General features: G+C 42.4%; 2 protein-coding genes and 1 pseudogene across 8 annotated transcripts in view; 1 reads left to right on the top strand and 2 right to left on the bottom strand.

Annotated features, from left to right (window-relative positions):
* The window catches only part of POLR3C (RNA polymerase III subunit C), an 11557-nt gene extending 5889 nt beyond the window's left edge, over positions 1-5668 (bottom strand). The window contains exons 1-8 of one of the 6 annotated variants that reach the window (XM_081815824.1): positions 5403-5658; positions 4824-4997; positions 4224-4390; positions 2810-3065; positions 2514-2699; positions 1227-1315; positions 579-683; positions 354-500 (exon numbers count right to left, since the gene is read on the bottom strand). In XM_081815824.1, the coding sequence (XP_081671950.1) occupies positions 354-500; positions 579-683; positions 1227-1315; positions 2514-2699; positions 2810-3065; positions 4224-4370 (930 nt within the window). In that variant the 5' untranslated portion in view covers positions 4371-4390; positions 4824-4997; positions 5403-5658. Of the gene's footprint in view, positions 1-353; positions 501-578; positions 684-1226; positions 1316-2513; positions 2700-2809; positions 3066-4223; positions 4391-4823; positions 4998-5402 lie in introns of all 6 variants that reach the window. The other 5 variants (XM_081815827.1, XM_081815823.1, XM_081815825.1 and 2 more) reach the window with 5 other exon arrangements.
* Positions 5669-5734: 66 nt separating this feature from the next.
* RNF115 (ring finger protein 115) overlaps positions 5735-16054 on the top strand; it is a 65650-nt gene continuing 55330 nt past the window's right edge. Inside the window, exon 1 of one of the 2 annotated variants that reach the window (XM_006730134.3) lies at positions 5735-5992. In XM_006730134.3, the coding sequence (XP_006730197.1) occupies positions 5891-5992 (102 nt within the window). In that variant the 5' untranslated portion in view covers positions 5735-5890. The remainder of the gene's footprint in view (positions 5993-16054) is intronic. The other variant, XM_081815838.1, reaches the window with a different exon arrangement.
* On the bottom strand, positions 12989-13392 carry LOC102746843 (protein S100-A6 pseudogene; annotated as a pseudogene).

Raw genomic sequence — 16054 nt, 5'->3', positions numbered from 1 at the left:
CCAACAGTGTAGGAGGGTTTCCCTTTCTCCGCATCCCCGCCAACATCTGTCATTTCCTGGCTTGTTAATTTTAGCCATCCTGACTGGTGTGAGGTGGTATCTCATTGAGGTTTTGATTTGGATTTCCCTGATGCCGAGCAATGTTGAGCACTTTTTTGGTTTAGGTTCTTAAGGGATGGATCCCCAGAGACCAAATATTTCAGTACCTACCATCTGAAGAGAATCCCTGTCCCACCTCAAATAATAAAAACTCTTCCAAAGGCTCAGACCTCAACCTAAACCCAGGCTCTGTGTATAAGAATTAAAATATCCAACAGTCTGTCAGAAAAGTAGTACATGAACATGAAAATCACCTCATTGGAAGACAGTGGCTGGGTGAAGGGGTCAGTAGAGGGAGTGGTAATCTCACTCATCCGAAGCATGGTCCGCACGACCTCGCTGCTGGTCTGGGTTTGAAAAGTGAACTGCAATTCAGAATTCACTCTGCTGGCTGGCTCTGGCTATATGCCAATGGCCACATCTGGCAAATAAGTGAATGTTCCTGATTCAGGCCACCATCCCACCCACTTAGATATCACCTGGTCCATCCTGTTGGCAACTGCGCTGACAATGGCTTGGTCACGGAAGTGCTGGTGGAATCTGTCAAGGTTGGCCTGCCAATAAATCCCATCATCTGGAACGGGCTGGGGAGGGGAAAAGGATTAGAGAGAAACATTTAGATACAGGGAATATGGTGAGTTTTCTGGTGAGGAGCTTGGATTTAACTGTTCACTATTCCTTTTCTTATTCAGTAGCAACTACATGGGGTAGAAAAAAAATCATTTAATCATGTGGATTAGTGCCTTGACAAGACAAATTCATAATACCCAACTTCAGATTCTCTAAACTCATTTCTAATCTTTATCTGAACTCTTCTCCAGTATCCTTAAGTCTCCCACCTACCCTCTCTTCCTGCTCTGAGCACATGACCTTGCCTCTTATTTCATAGAGAGAAAACAGAAGGCCTTTTTTTTTTTTGGCATAAGCCATTACGTCTGTCCAATGACTGAAGTAAGTTAAGCCTCAGAAGGGAGACAGCAATGGAGTTCACATTTTGTTTATTCTTGGTCAATATTTAATGAAGTTCATAATCCTACTACTTCTCAACCTTGTAAACTCCCTTGTAAACTTGTTATCTTAGTGCTCTTTCTGCCTTGCCTCAGGATGAGGACTCCTAGTCCCATTACCTCTTTGTTATCTGTGCTGTATTTTGGTCTCTTGGCTTTGGGCTCCCCAGCAGCATCTTCATCAGATGATCTTCTCCTTTTACCTTTCCCTGCCAAATAAAGCTAGGTTACATCTCATATGAATACAGGAAATCACTGAACCTCAGAGCAGGTGTCCCTCCATCCCAAGACATCTCCAGCTGCCTCTAGGTTAAAATTGCCAAGGAGCTACAAGAAATTCCAAGGCAATGATGAAATCATTTGAAGCTCAACATATTCAAAAAAGAAAGTTCTAATCTTTCTCCCTCAAACTGCTCCTGCTCCAAATGCTTCCTTTCAGTGAGTGGGACCATCATCCTCCCCAACATGCAAGTCAGACACACAGTCATTCTTGGTATCCCTGTCTCCTTCACCCTTTCTGTATCTAATTTTTCACTGGGTTTGTCTACATTTTACCTTCGCCCCATCCTTTCTGCAAGCAGAAAAATCTTTTAAAAATGCAAATTAGATCATGTCACGTTCTTTAAATCCTTTAGTGGTTTTCCTTTGCTCTTAGGATAAAGAACAGATGCTGTATGAGGTCTTGCATGATCTAGCCCCTGCCTTTCTATCCTTATTGCATGGCTCTCGTCGCTCACCATGCCTTAACTACACTGACCCATATTTACTTCCCCAAATATCCTATTTTTTTCTCACTGCACACTATTCCTTTTGCCAAAAATGTTTATCCTCTGTACCCCTTCATACATTACTTCACTGGTTAGTTCCTACCTCTGTTTCAAATCTTAGCTTAAATGCCACTTTCTCAAAGAAGCATGTGCTCTAAACCCTGATAAGTCTGGTCCCCTGTTATATATTTTAATAACATCTCATACTTTTCGGGTGCCTGGGTGGTTCAGCCAGTTAAGCGTCTGCCTTCAGCTCAGGTTCTGATCCCAGGAGCCCCATGGGGCTCCCTGCTCCATGAGGAGCCTACTTCTCCCTTTGCCTCTGCCTCCCCCCGCCTGCCTCTCATGAATAAATAAAGAAAATCTTAAAAGAAAAAAAAACACCTCATACTTTTCCTTCATAGTACTAATCACAGTTTATAGTTATATATCTATGCGGTTATTTGATTAATGTAAGTTAATTAGATTACATTAGGTTTAAGCCCCAAAAGGTCAGGGACTTGGTTTTTTTTTTTCCCCATCATTTTACACCACAGTATCTGGCACAGGGTAAATTCACGGTAACTGCTTGATTGATTCATTCATTCATTTAACAATCATTGAGGAAGAATCCACAGTCCCAGGGGTCAAAATTCCTTACCGATCAAGCTCAGTTTAGGAACCAGGTACATGTCCTTTTCACTGATGACAAGAATGGGGGCAGGTGGCGGTGGCCCCGGGTCTGAATTCTCAGTGGCAGGCACCCAGGGGCAACGCTGTACAAAGTGTGTGTCTGCTAGCCGCACAAATGTGTTTGATACCTCAGCATAGTCCATGGTCTTGCCATCTGTACAACAGGAGGAAAGAGGCAGATGAGATGGCCTAAGTTAGCTGAGGGTGCAGTCCTGCAGCCAGCCAATCTATGCTTTTGCTAACAGCTATGGATACAGTACTGACCTTCCATAGTCTCCGTGAGTCGGTCTGCCACTTTCTTCACAACAGCTGACATTGTCATTTTGCCATTCAATAGCAGCTCCTCCACAATGAGCTCTCCAGTGTCACTATACAGTGTTTTGGCAGTATAGATGTACCGGGGATACCTAAGCATTCGCAATACCCGGCTGCACTGGGCTTCATACTCCACTACACCACGTTTGTGCACTTGATATATCACCAGGTTATGTTGGATGAGTACACAAAGGGCTTTTTTCACCTAGACAGGACCCAAAAGAAAGAGGAAAGATCTGATGACACGGCTCATTTTTGTTGCCCATTTTTGTCTAACAATTTACTAAGTATTAGGAGATGGCTGGCTAAGGATCTCTGTGCTTCTTTCCTCCCTCCACTGGATAAGTTATTAAGAATCACATGTCAATGGAAGAAATCAGTAAGATTCCTCCCTATGATGCTCATTTTTCCGCTGATCATTCAAAGTACAACATGGAGCGCCTGGGTGGCTCAGATGGGTTAAGCATCTGACTCTTGATTTCGGCTCAGGTCATGATCTCAGGGTTTTGAGATTGAGCTTTCACAACCGGCAAGGCTGGGTGTGGAGCCTGCTTAAGATTCTGCCTCTCGCTCTGCCCCTCCTTCACCCTTGCGGGCGTATGTGTGTGTGTGTGCGCTCTCTAAAAACAAAACAAAACAAAAAAACCCCAAAGCACAATGTACTTCCCCTCCATTATTCTCATTCCTTAAAGGTAGCACTGAGATTAATAGACTTCTTATGAATAAATGAGGTGTGGCATAATAGGAGCAAAGATCTGCCTAAGAAGCCATGATAAACCAGGAATACCTTGAGAAGCAGAACCTTAAGGCCTACATCTCATCCCCCCCAAGCACCCCGCCCCCATAACACTGTTCTGTTCCTAGGGCAGACTTTCTCCCTTTTTTATTTTGTGGTGTGGGGAGGCACAATATTCAAAGGTAGGTAAAAGAATGAAAGCAAATTTGGGATGCCTGGGTGGCTCAGTCAGTTAAGTATCTGTCTTCGGCTCAGGTCATGATCTCAGGGTCCTGGGATTGAGTCCCACATCGGGCTCTCTGCTCAGAGGGGAGTCTGCTTTTCCCTCTCACTCCCCTTCTCTCTCTCAAATAAATAAATAAAATCTTTTTTTTTTTTTTAAGATTTTATTTGACAGAGAGAGAACACAGCAAGAGAGGGAACACAAGCAGGGGGAGTGGGAGAGGGAGAAGCAGGCTCCCTGCTCAGCAGGGAGCCCAATGCGGGGCTCAATCCCAGAATCCTGGGATCAGGACCTGAGCCAAAGGCAGATGCTTAATGACTGAGCCACCCAGGTACCCTGAAATAAATAAAATCTTAAAAAAAAAAGAAAAAGAATGAAAGCAAATTAATGTCATCCACACATACCTGATCCAGTGATGTTCCTGTGTCGTGGGCAATTACTCTCAGTGGCTGGCTGCCAGTTCTGATTAGGTGGACTCCAATTTTTTCTACAATCTCTCCAAAATGCTCTTGCAGCAACAAAGAGCAAAGTTTAATTTCTGCTTGAGTCATTGTACTGAGGAGTCTCAGAGCTAGGGGGAAATAAAGGCCATATGTTGGAAAATTTTTCTCTTATGGTGGAAGTAGAGCTGCTGAGTGTAAATTCATGTACTTTCTGGAGGGCAATTCTGACATTATATATTAAAAAAATTTCGTTTTAGATACTCTGTCTCAAGAAAATAATAAAAATGTCACTGTTATTCTCCTTATTATACTGATATACTGGGAACAACCTAATGTCTAATAATAAGGAGTTAATTCAATAAATGATGGCATACCCATACAATGGAATACTAGCCACCATTTAAAACAAAGTATAATACGTATGAGCACAGAAAATTGTTCATTAAGTGAAAGAAGCAGGTTAGAAAGCAAAATGTAGAGGAGAATTCAATTATGAAAAACAAAAAAGAAAAATATGTATGCATAGAAAAAAAAGACTGGAAGACTATATGCCAAATTTACCTTTATGGGATTATATGTGATTCTGATTTTCCTTAAAAATTGGGTGTAGATGGTTTTGCGATGTCACAGACTTTAGATTCTATACTTCATTGATTGGAAGAATTAAGGCCACTGTTCACAGCCCACTGGGAATGAACAGGTAGTGTCATTCCCAGTCCATAAAGAAAATGACAACTTAGAAAAAGAAAATGAGGTAAAGGAAAGCTTCTCAACTGGGTGTTTCAAATAGGAGATGAAGTATGTTGTCTGAAGGGCACTATTTAATTCTAAAATTTCTACTCCTTAACAAAGTAGATACAAACAGAAACAGACATAGTGACTATACAGTATAATTACTTCCTTATTAGTTTGTTCATTTATTCTCCCAAATCCCCAGAGGCCGAGTCTTTGCCTCTCAGCTCAATATTCCCATCCACACGTCTTTGGGGCACCATCCCCAGACCCTGTGCCATCCCGGAAAAGGACTTCCAAGGAGCTTAGCTCCTGGCTCTTCATTCCCTTCACGCAGGCTCCCGTTCCAGACTTGGTGCCCTCGTCCAGAGACGGGGCCGCTTCGTCCAGGGAGCTTTTTCCACTAACCTCTGGGTCAACGCAATCTAACGCCGCCGAGAGTCCACGGCGGCTTCTTGCGGCTCCCGCTGGCCGCCGGGACAGAGGGGGAGCCCACGGCCCTTTCTCGCAGGAGGACGGACAGCCAGGAAGAGGAAAAGGGGAACAACGCGTGCCGCTCTACCCCAGAGTTTCGGTGGTTTCCGGTGACGCTCTTTCTTTCTTCTCGCTGGAAGGCTGGAGGACCTGCGAGCCGCTGTCTGAGGAGCCGGCGGGCGGGCTGCGGCGGGCGGACCCTCCTTCCTGCGCCTCTTTGGTGCTGGGAGGCGGGCCGCGGGGTCGCCGTCCGCGCCGCCGGCTCGCTGGGCCCGGCGGACTCACGTGACCGACGCGGGCTCTGGAGCGGCCGGCCGCACTGAGGAAGCGGCAGCGGCGGAGGCGGCGACCGCAGCCGGGAGGTAGCGGCCTGGCAAGGGACGGGCCGCTGCCCTCTCGGACAGCCGCGGCGGAAGAGAAAGATGGCGGAGGCCTCGGCGGCCGGGGCGGGCGCAGGCGCTGCTGTCGCCGCGCACCGGTTTTTCTGCCACTTTTGCAAGGGCGAGGTCAGCCCCAAACTACCGGTAAGAGCCCCGTACCCTCTGCGCTTGGGCATCCGCGTGGATCCTTCGCCTCGAAGTCCCCGAATGGGTTTTCACCTTCTCGCACAACCCTGATTTCTCTGACACCAGTCTCGCAAATACGCTCTGCTCACTGTTTTCTGGTCGCTGGCCCCAAATCCCGGGCGTCCCGGCCCTGGCTCCGGAACTCCCGCCCAGCCCATTTCCCCCTCGGATGTTCCACTTGCCCCTCCCTCCCTCTCTGCCCTTTACCTGTCCCCCTCCATCTTTTTGTCTTTCTTAGCAAGTTCTCTGACAACTCTCGCCTCAGTTTTCTTTCACTCTTTTTCACCTTGTCTCCTTCCCACGTTGACCTCTCTTTCCCCCTCTCGATACTCTTTCTGCAGTTGCTTCTCACTTTTCTCTGTGGCCTTTTCCACTTTTAACCGAATCCCCCTCCCCCATCCCCAGTGGAGCCAAATAGCGGATTGTTGAAGATTGTCCCTATTCGGTTGTCTCTAGGGAAGGAAGGAAGAAAGCACGAAGAGAAAGAGAGGGGTGGCAGGTAACTGCGGGGAGGTGAGGAGGATTTTGCTCTTCAGTGGTTTCCAAGGCTCTTGTGAAAGTGAAAACAAGTATACTAATGACTTGCAGACTGCCTATGCTCCCTGTCACTATTGAAGGAAATGGCTTTAGGAAGAAGGCAGGACATATTGTTGCAACTTGGTTATTTTGGTTGTCCTGCTGCCAGTGTCTTTAGCATCACCTCCCTTCCCCGCCCCTTCCCCGATTCTGTCTCTTCACTTAATAAAAAGATCCAGGACAGAATGCTGGGGACTGCATCCTTTGACATAAAATTGGTTTTTACCAGTTTCTGCCCGATTGTCTGTTAGCCCCTGGAGAGGTGGTGCTACCGGTGTGAAGAATGTGCTTCTGCAGCAGGCTAGCCAGCTGCAACACTCCAAACCCAGCTCTTTTGGGTTGGGTTATAAGCTATTGCAGGGAGACCCACAAGGGTGAATTGTAAATCTACCCTTGGCCAACCATCCTGAGAATTAGTTATGGTTGTTCTTTTCCTTGGAAATATCCAGGTTCAACCTTAAGACAGGGTGACTACATAACTCTACCTCCGTTATTTACTGTCTCAGATACAGTCTGTGAGAAATCCTCCTAAAGTGTGTCTGCATGCATGTCTTGTTCCTTAGAAACACAAATGGAGTCTAGTGATTAAGTGTGTCAAGGGTATTTTAGCCTTTTCACCCAAAAGTTGTGTTTTTTTCAGGATTTTATGGCATTTTCTTTCCTCTGTTTGCCCCACACCCTCCAGGGTCATAGTTTTATCTATGTGCTATTTTACTTTTGCTTGCTGATTCAGCTGTGTGTGTGTGTGCATGCCTTTTGCTATATTTCAGTGCTAAGAAGAGCAGGTGCCTTGGTTTTTTTGTTTTTGTTTTGCCAGCGGACACCAGAGCCTCCGGAACTCTCTAACCACAGAGAGGGAGTCTGGAATTCAGCCAGTATGTGTGTGACCAGTGCCACGCTGAATGTGATGCCCTGTTGAACATTGGAGTCTTCTGATCTTTAAGTGCGGTTCACTGTTTGCCTTTAAGAGTGAGAAAACAGTCTAACTTCCCAGAACTTATTATATCTTCTCTTAACATCTCAAGTCCCCACTTTGTGCTCTTGAAAAGGGATAGGTTGAAAGACTTGGTAGGTGTTTTTATAAGCCTTTGTTTGATGCCTGGAGGAGAAGTTCTTGACCTTTTCAGTCTCATTTATTATCTGTCATGCCTGATGTGTAGATTGAATACTTTCTGCATACATACAAAGTTCTCAGCTGAATGTTCTGGAGGCAATACCAAGGAATATGTGGTTCCTGCCCTTCAGGGCCTCACTATGCTATTGGAAAGACAAGACAAACATGGAAAAAGTAACAACATAGGTGAATGAGGGTGGATAGTATGTGGTTTAGAATTCAGTGAGAGGGGGATATGATAGCATTGGTGATGTGAAGTCAGGGAAGTGACAGTTGAGATAGGATTTAAATTGAGTTTTGAAGGATAGGTAGAATTCAGATTGAGGAGAATAGCATAGACTGTAGAAAAGAGAAGGAAGGAACATTTAGTAAATCATTGTTATGCATTTCTAGGAAAAGGTGCAATGAGGTCAGGGTTATAGTTTTGATTCATGCATGAGCCAGTCAATTTCATCTTGTTTCATGGATCTTTGAGCCTAAGCTGTCACCTTGAACATGATGGTTGTAAGAATGATCAGATCAGATAAGTATCTGGTTCGGTACAAATCTGCTACTGAAAAACCAACTCAACACTGGTAAGTCAGTAATAATGATTTTCATATATGTAGGAGAACATTGAAGAGTTTTATAAAAGTAATTTTTTTATGTGAACTTGAGATTCCTTCACTATAAGTACTCAGCATAAGTAGGCATGCATTGTTTCTTGAATTGGACAAATGTGATTGGAAACCAAATGTCTTTTTGAGGGTAGCCAGACCCAGGTTTTCTGGAATAAACTTTGTCTTCGTGTTGATTTAATTTGCATCTCAAAAGGGTGCTTCCTCTTGTGCTAGTTGGATCACAAGAACGGTCATTCCTGAGTGCTGTCCTCTCTGAAAACCAGAGGTGGAGTATGGAGTTTACTGTCAGCTTTTAATGAGCTATATTGCTAGGTGGGTTTCTTGACCCAGTTGGTGGGAAGGACTGCTCGCTTCGGAGCCATCTCATCTCTTGCCAGTTTATACCCCCCCCACCGCCCCCCGTAGAATCATAATGGTGTTCAGTGGAGTTAAGTTGCAGGGTTTTGGAACTCTTATTTCTTCTCCCTTCCCCGATTTCTAGGGTATAGCACTTCTTGATACATTCGGAAGTGAGTGCAGGTAATAGCAATAGCTTACCCAGTGGTTCAGCCCCGAAACTCCTCTTAGGTTTTTGTTTTTGTTGATTGTTTTTCCTGTCGGTCCTACTACTCTGAAAGATTCACAGGCCCAACTAACTTTAATGTCTGTATTAAAAGAAATAATTTTGGTTATAACTCCTGAGAGAGAATGGAATATGCCTAATGCTATGTAGGTTAAGCCAAATTCAGTTGAATTAATTTGGTGAAATAACACGTCTTACTGCTAATCCTGATCTATCCATTTTACTTTGTGCGTCTTTAGTTTGGATCCTCCTAGATAAGAGAACAAAAGGTTTATTTAGAAAGATACAAAGATCGGGGCGCCTGGGTGGCTCAGTCCTTGGGCGTCTGCCTTAGGCTCGGGTCATGATCCCGGGATCCTGGGGATCAAGCCCCGCATCAGGCTCCCTGCTCTGCGGGAAGCCTGCTTCTCCCTCTCCCACTCCCCCTGCTTGTGTTCCCTGCTTGTGTTTACTCTCTCGCTGTGTCTCTGTCAAATAAATAAATAAAATCTTCAAAAACAAAAAGAAAGATACAAAGAAATGAGGAGAAATCAAGATAATTTTAGAATGAAAATACATTCAGTGGTACTGTTATCATTAGACATCAGAAAAGAATCTCTGTTGGGGTGCCTGGGTGGCTCAGTCGGTTAAGCATCTGCCTTTGGCTCAGGTCATGATCTCGGGGTCCTGGGATTGAGCCCTGTGTTGGCTCCCTGCTCAGCAGGGAGTCTGCCCCCCGCCCCCCCCCCCCCAGCGCTCTCTGTTTCTCTCTCAAATACATAGAAATCTAAAAAAAAAAAAGAATATTCTAGAAGTAGCTATAGATTTAGGAATTTCTCTTATGAAAATTGTTTTCCTATTTACAGTGAAAATAATTTTAGTAAAATTTGAATTTTAAAATAAGAGAATTTGATTATATGCTTTAAAACGCTTAGGGTTTCAAGTTTACATGTGTTGGGTAAATGGCATTGTGTATTTTTGGGTAACTTAAAATTATTTTCAAAACACAGCAGAAGCTTCTACCTCACCTGACTGTCCTGTTGAGAGACAATGTGAAGCCAAGACTGCTGGAGATACTATGCTACATTGAGGGATGACTGAGTAGTACCATAGAAGGCTGTGTCATGCGATGTAAAGGTGTCATTCCATCCCCACACTACCCTACCCCCCTTTTAAATCAAGGCCAGAGAATATTACCTGAGATTGCATCTGGTAGAGTATTCATTAAATGGGTGAGATAAATCATATGCAGAGCAAACTACTTTTGATGTTGATGAGACTAGGGTGATTCTTAAGTGTTTTATGGAGATCAGAGTATCCAAATCCAGACAAGAGACCAGTGTAATTAAGGACTGCCAAGGTATTACTCACCTCTGAGGCTCTGCCTGAAGGAACTAACAGGCTTGTCTCTCTCTTTCACATCTCCTTATTATATCACCTTTGATCTAATAAGATGTCATCCTTGTCAATTAGTAATGTTACCTGCTTTGGTTCTTTACCAGGTGCTATACAAGTGATTATCATTGTGCTATGCTTGTAATGACTCTAATACAGGAAAACTTTTTTTAAAAAAAGATTTTATTTATTTGAGACCGAGAACGCACTTGCGAATGGGTGGAGGGGCAGAGGGAGAGGCAGAGAATCTCAGTGGAGAGCCTGAGGTAGGGCTGGATCTCAAGACCCTGCGATCATGACCTGAGCCAAAACCAAGAGTCAGACACTTAACCAGCTGAGCCACCCAGGTGCCCCAAATACAGGAAAACTTTCTAACCATCCCATAGTAAGAGTAGCTAAAAAGTACATCTCATTTTTTTTAATTAAAAAAATTTTTTTAAGTACATTTCTTAAAAATTTCGTGATTCTTAAAACTCTAAGCTTACTGACCTCGCTTTTTAAGTTGCATGATTCATAGGAAGATCACAGAGCAGTGTCCAAGTAATGTTAGTAGTTTATTGAACTTGGGGAAGGAATTTAGTGTTTTGAGCTGGGCTGGAGAGGTTTTCCTTATTAGATATCTTATATTCTCCTATTGGTGACTCACCAGCTAAAAAGTCTGCTTGATTAGCATCTATCTGGTACTGTGTGGCAGTTGTTTATTAGATATTGCTTGAATGATGTGATGAGTTATATTTAAAAGCAGTGGCTTTAGTGTTGTGAGATCTTTATCAAAATGGTTCCAGCGGTACAAAATGTAGGTACTACCATGTGAAGTTTGAATATATGGTGTCAGTAAATATATTTCCTGCAAGGATCTAGAAATAAGAAATACGTATTTTTATAAGTAGAAGGCTAGTTCTGGCCTTGAAATTCTACTGATATATAGACATATATATACTGGGGAAATTTTGGGGATTTTTTTCAGTATGAGGAAGAACAAAATTCTTAAACTCACTGCAGATAAAATCCCTTGTACTTTTTTGGGAAGTACCAACTGAATGCTAACACTTTGTGTTTCTTTATGTTTACTTGGCTTTTTATGACCTTTACATACATTCAGGGAGGAAATGCTAATAAGGTCTTTCAACATCCATCTTATTAGAAGAGGAAAGAAGATGTGGATTGCTTCTAATTCTCTATAGTCAGAAGGGGTCTAAGAATAAGCCTGTGGATGCTGACTTTTTTAAAAATCTCTTCACAGCCTAATAATGAGCAGTAAAGGAGATAGCGTAAAACAGTGGTTCTCAACTGGAAACAGTGTTCTCCCCAGGAGAACCTTTGGTAATGTCTGTAGTCATTTTTGGTTGTTCTGATTGCAGGGGGTGGAGGGGGGAGAGGCCAGGGATGCTGCTAACATGCTGCAATACACAGGACAGCTCCCCACAACAAAGAATTATTGGGCCCAAAATGGTAAGAGAGCTGAGGTTGAAGAATCCTGGTGTAGAAGGATAAAGAGATCGTCCTCTTGTGTCTGTGGTGTGTAAGGTTTTGTTCTGATGTGGCTTTGATTTCTAATTTTGGGATACTGATGAGAATTTTCAGTAAGATAATTGAGACCATATAATTTTAGCCAAAGCCCTGATGGGAGGGATTATTTAGAACAGTAGTTAGTGGCTGCTATTCCATTACAGCTGTATCTGTTGGGGTCACTTTCTCTACTTGTGGTTACTGAGACCAGAGGAATTGGATCACTCCTCTCAAGTTACACACTGTAGGGCAAGTTCTAAAAGAAAAGTATCCAAATTTTTTGTCATTTGGGAATTAATTGAGGTAGTAACACCACTTGTAACTTAGTAAGACATCTGGAAATTCCAGTTTGAAAACAAGGCAAAAAGCAGACAACAAGCCTAACTTAGTTTCTTTATAGTTCATCTTAGCATTAATCAGGTTTTACTTTCTCTCTTTCTCTTACAGCTCTCTTAGAAGTGTCATGAACTCAGGAGATTTTGTGTTTAACCTTTCAGTTTCTTTAAACTCTTGGCTGAGAGGGTGAATTGAATTATCAATGCTTGTTCTGATACTTCAGATGACTAGAGCAGAGTCACCTGACCCTCTCTGTTTACCTTAGTATATACTACTGTAAAATAATATTGAGGCATAATACCTCTTGGAAGCCTGAATGAGCATTCAGAGAAATGGAGCTATGTAGTCTTGGATTAAAAGGTAGTGTAGGAACGAGCAAATACTTATTTGGTGGAGAAATAGGACCTTTGCCATAGTAGAAACATTTTAGGTAGTTCTTCTTATAGTTTCATGTGCAGAAGTGTAGGTTAGATTCTGAAAATTTTTTTTAATTCTTAAGTTCAGTTGTTAGCAAGTCAGAATTCCTTTGAGGTGTCGAGGTGCATGTGTATCAAACAGAAGTGAATTGGTTCTCATGATTTTTAGCCGAGCACACTTTTCTTGTATGTTAAATAGATTGTCCAGCCTCTTTTCCCAAATAGGCCAGTTAGTTTTTTTTTCTTGAAAATCTGTTAAGGTAGGTAATCTCTCTCCTTGACAATTTCAGCAAGTGTCACAGAGAAGTTCTTATAGACAAGGTATCCTATATTTACCTCTTTGTCATTTTCCTTGATATTGTTTAGATTTGAACAGACTTTAAATCTAGAGAACCATCTTCTAGTAAAGGTTTCATCATGTTTACTTTTTTTTTTTTTTGACCAAAAAAAGATATTTATTGAACAGTTACCCACCACTGGAGTTGACTTAGGCAGGTCCGATGGAGGGTGTCTCCACCTTCCTGATTTATTTTCAGCCCTTGAGGGCATCATTGTAGATCAAAGCCAAGGCTCCCAGGAAGGTGACATATTCCTGGAAGTTCACCACCTGGTCCTTGTTCCGGTCCAGGTCGTCCATCAGCTTTGCAATGTCAGCATCCTGCAGCTTCGCACCAATGGTGAGCTCTTTCTGGATCAGCTCCTTAGCTCCTTCTTGCTCAGAGTGTTCTTGTCACCTTCCCTGCCCGAGTATTTATGGAAGATGGCCACGAGGAGGCCAATGGCCTGATCCAGGGGGCACGCCATGGCTGGGCACTGGGCTCAGAGCGCTTGGCCGGGAGAGCGTCTAGGGACGGCCATCATGTTTACTTTTCACCATGCTTAGAATTTATATTGTCAAAATAAAGAGAAAATCCCATAGTTACATGCTCTTTAATGCCTTTTTCTGGATTAACTGAGACCTGCAGGTATCCTATAGTGATGCTGATCTTCTAGCCTCGTGGTTCTCAGACCTATTAGACCCAGTGCCTTCTTTTTATAATAAATATTTTGAAATGTTCCTTTTAATGAAATGAAATTCACATAGTACAACTTCCCTACACATACAGTTTTTTTAAATAAAATTCTGTAGCTGTGAGATAAAGAATAAATAAAAAAATAATTCATGACGCAATGGTACACATTTCAGTCTGTAAACACTCAGTTGTCCATAACATTTTATACTACATGTATAATGTAGTAGATATTGGCACCAAACATTTATGTAACAGCTACCTGAGTAGACTGTTATAACGGTATTTGCAACTTTAATGCCATGAGAAGCAAACCATCAGAATGGTGAACAATTTTTGGAAAAGGTACAAATAAAGTATAATTTTATCTTTTTTTACTCAGTAGTTGTTTTTCTGGACAGTTAGTGTAGATTAAAATTGTGCAGGAAGACTTGGTGTTTATATATAGAATGAAGGTAGGACCTAGGCTTTGAGAAAGGTGTTTTTTAATCTACTTAACTTATCCATATGACATTTGAGAATAGAAACATTTATTTGTGCTGCAATTTCCTATGTGTTCTTGCCTCTGTCCATTAAATATCAGTAGCATTTTTAAATTGCTGTGATAGCCAAAACAGTTCAACAGATATCCAAAATGTCCCAGTGGATATCCAAAATGTCCCCTAGATGATTGTATTTTCTTCATTAAGAATGCCTTCTAGTTATACAGGAAAACATTTTCCCATTTTATCATTTACTCTTGTTTTCTCTTGCTTATTATTTCCTACATTAGTGCAATACTTTCCACATGTTGAAAGGTTCAGAGTTTGTCCTTTAGATTTGTTTTACTTTTCTTTTAGACAATTCCTCCTGTATACCTTTAAATTTCTTATTTCCTCACCACTCTTTTTATTGCTCCTTCTTCATCAGTGGTTAGAATGGTGCCTGGCATATAGTATTCATTAAGTATTTGTTGAGTGAAGGAATTGTAATTGTAGGCCTTTTCTTCTTACCACTTTCTGCTTTTATACATTTTGAAAATCATGGGGGTACTAGTGTTCGTAAAACACCCTAAAACAGAGCACAAACCTGTAGACTACTGAATAAGTTTGGCTCAAAGCAGGGGTCTGATGGACCACTTATCATTAGTTAGGGGCCAGAGTTGAGCCTCTTGTTTTTTTGAATGTAGCTTTGTTTGTATATCTGACAGCTTATAAGTAGAAGAGCTTTTCATAGTTACCTGCCCTCTATCTGAACAGCTGATTGGCTTTTAAAATTTATTATTTATTTAATGAGAGAGAGAGAGAGCGCGAGCGAGTGCGAGCGCACGCATGAGCGTGAGCAGGGGAAGGGGCAGAGAGACAAGCTGACTCCCTGCTGAGCCGGGAGGACCCTGAGATCATGACCTGAGACAGTCAGATGCTTAACGGACTGAGCCACCCAGGCACCCCACACCTCATTGGCTTTTTATGCAAAGTAATCATTTGTAACTGAATTTGTTGAATGGAACTTAGCTGCTTCTGGTGAATCTTCTGTAATTTAAGTGGTGGTATGAGGTACTTTATTCTCAGACAGACTTAATTGTTGGTTCTTTGATTGTAATCTCGAGTGCCAGCTGTTAGGTTTGATCCTGTAATATGGTCACCATTGAATCTTCAGAGGCATTAGTGTTCCCAGTTAAGTTAGGTTGAGGAATGGAAATTTTGTATGTTAAGCCTGTTGGTTTGAAAAAAATTGCTGTTAATTTCAATTGCTGATGTAGTGTGAAAAGTTATTTATAATGGTACAGTTACTTTTGTTTAATAACATAAAAAAATTAAGCAAATTAATTTTCACTGCTAGTCTTAATTTGCATGTTTTAGATTAAAAAGTGGTTGAAAGTATGGGGCGCCTGGGTGGCTCAGATGGTTAAGCGTCTGCCTTCGGCTCAGGTCATGATCCTGGGGTCCTGGGATCGAGCCCCACATTGGGCTCCCTGCTTGGCGGGAAGCCAGCTTCTCCGCCTCCCTCTGCCACTCCCCTTGCCTGTGTTCCCTCTCTCGCTGTGTCTCTCTCTGTCAAATAAATAAATAAAATCTTAAAAAAAAAAAAGTGGTTGAAAGTAATGTTAATAAGTGAGAATCATAAAAGTGTTGAATTCCCTAAATTTTTCAATCTTATCAGTCACTAAAATTACTGGTGTATTATTCTGTGCCAAATGTAGGTGCTGATTCAATGAGGGAGACTTGTTTTAATATTATACTGGCATTCTTTTTTTTTTTTTTTTTAAGATTTTATTTATTTATTTGAGAGAGAGAGCACATGAGAGGGGGGAGGGTCAGAGGGAGAAGCAGACTCCCTGCCGAGCAGGGAGCCCAATGCGGCACTCGATCCAGGGACTCCAGGATCATGACCTGAGCCGAAGGCAGTCGCTTAACCAACTGAGCCACCCAGGTGCCCCTATACTGGCATTCTTTTTAACATACAGTCAGTATTAGATGAGCAGATTGAGAGTTCCCAAGGTTTTTTTTTTAAAGATTTTATT

The sequence above is a fragment of the Leptonychotes weddellii genome, chromosome 4 (assembly GCF_054177405.1).
Source record: "Leptonychotes weddellii isolate Sample4059 chromosome 4, ASM5417740v2, whole genome shotgun sequence".
NCBI classification, from domain to species: domain Eukaryota; kingdom Metazoa; phylum Chordata; class Mammalia; order Carnivora; family Phocidae; genus Leptonychotes; species Leptonychotes weddellii.
Note: the sequence above shows the minus strand (reverse complement) of the source record. Positions and strands in the feature narration are given on the sequence as shown.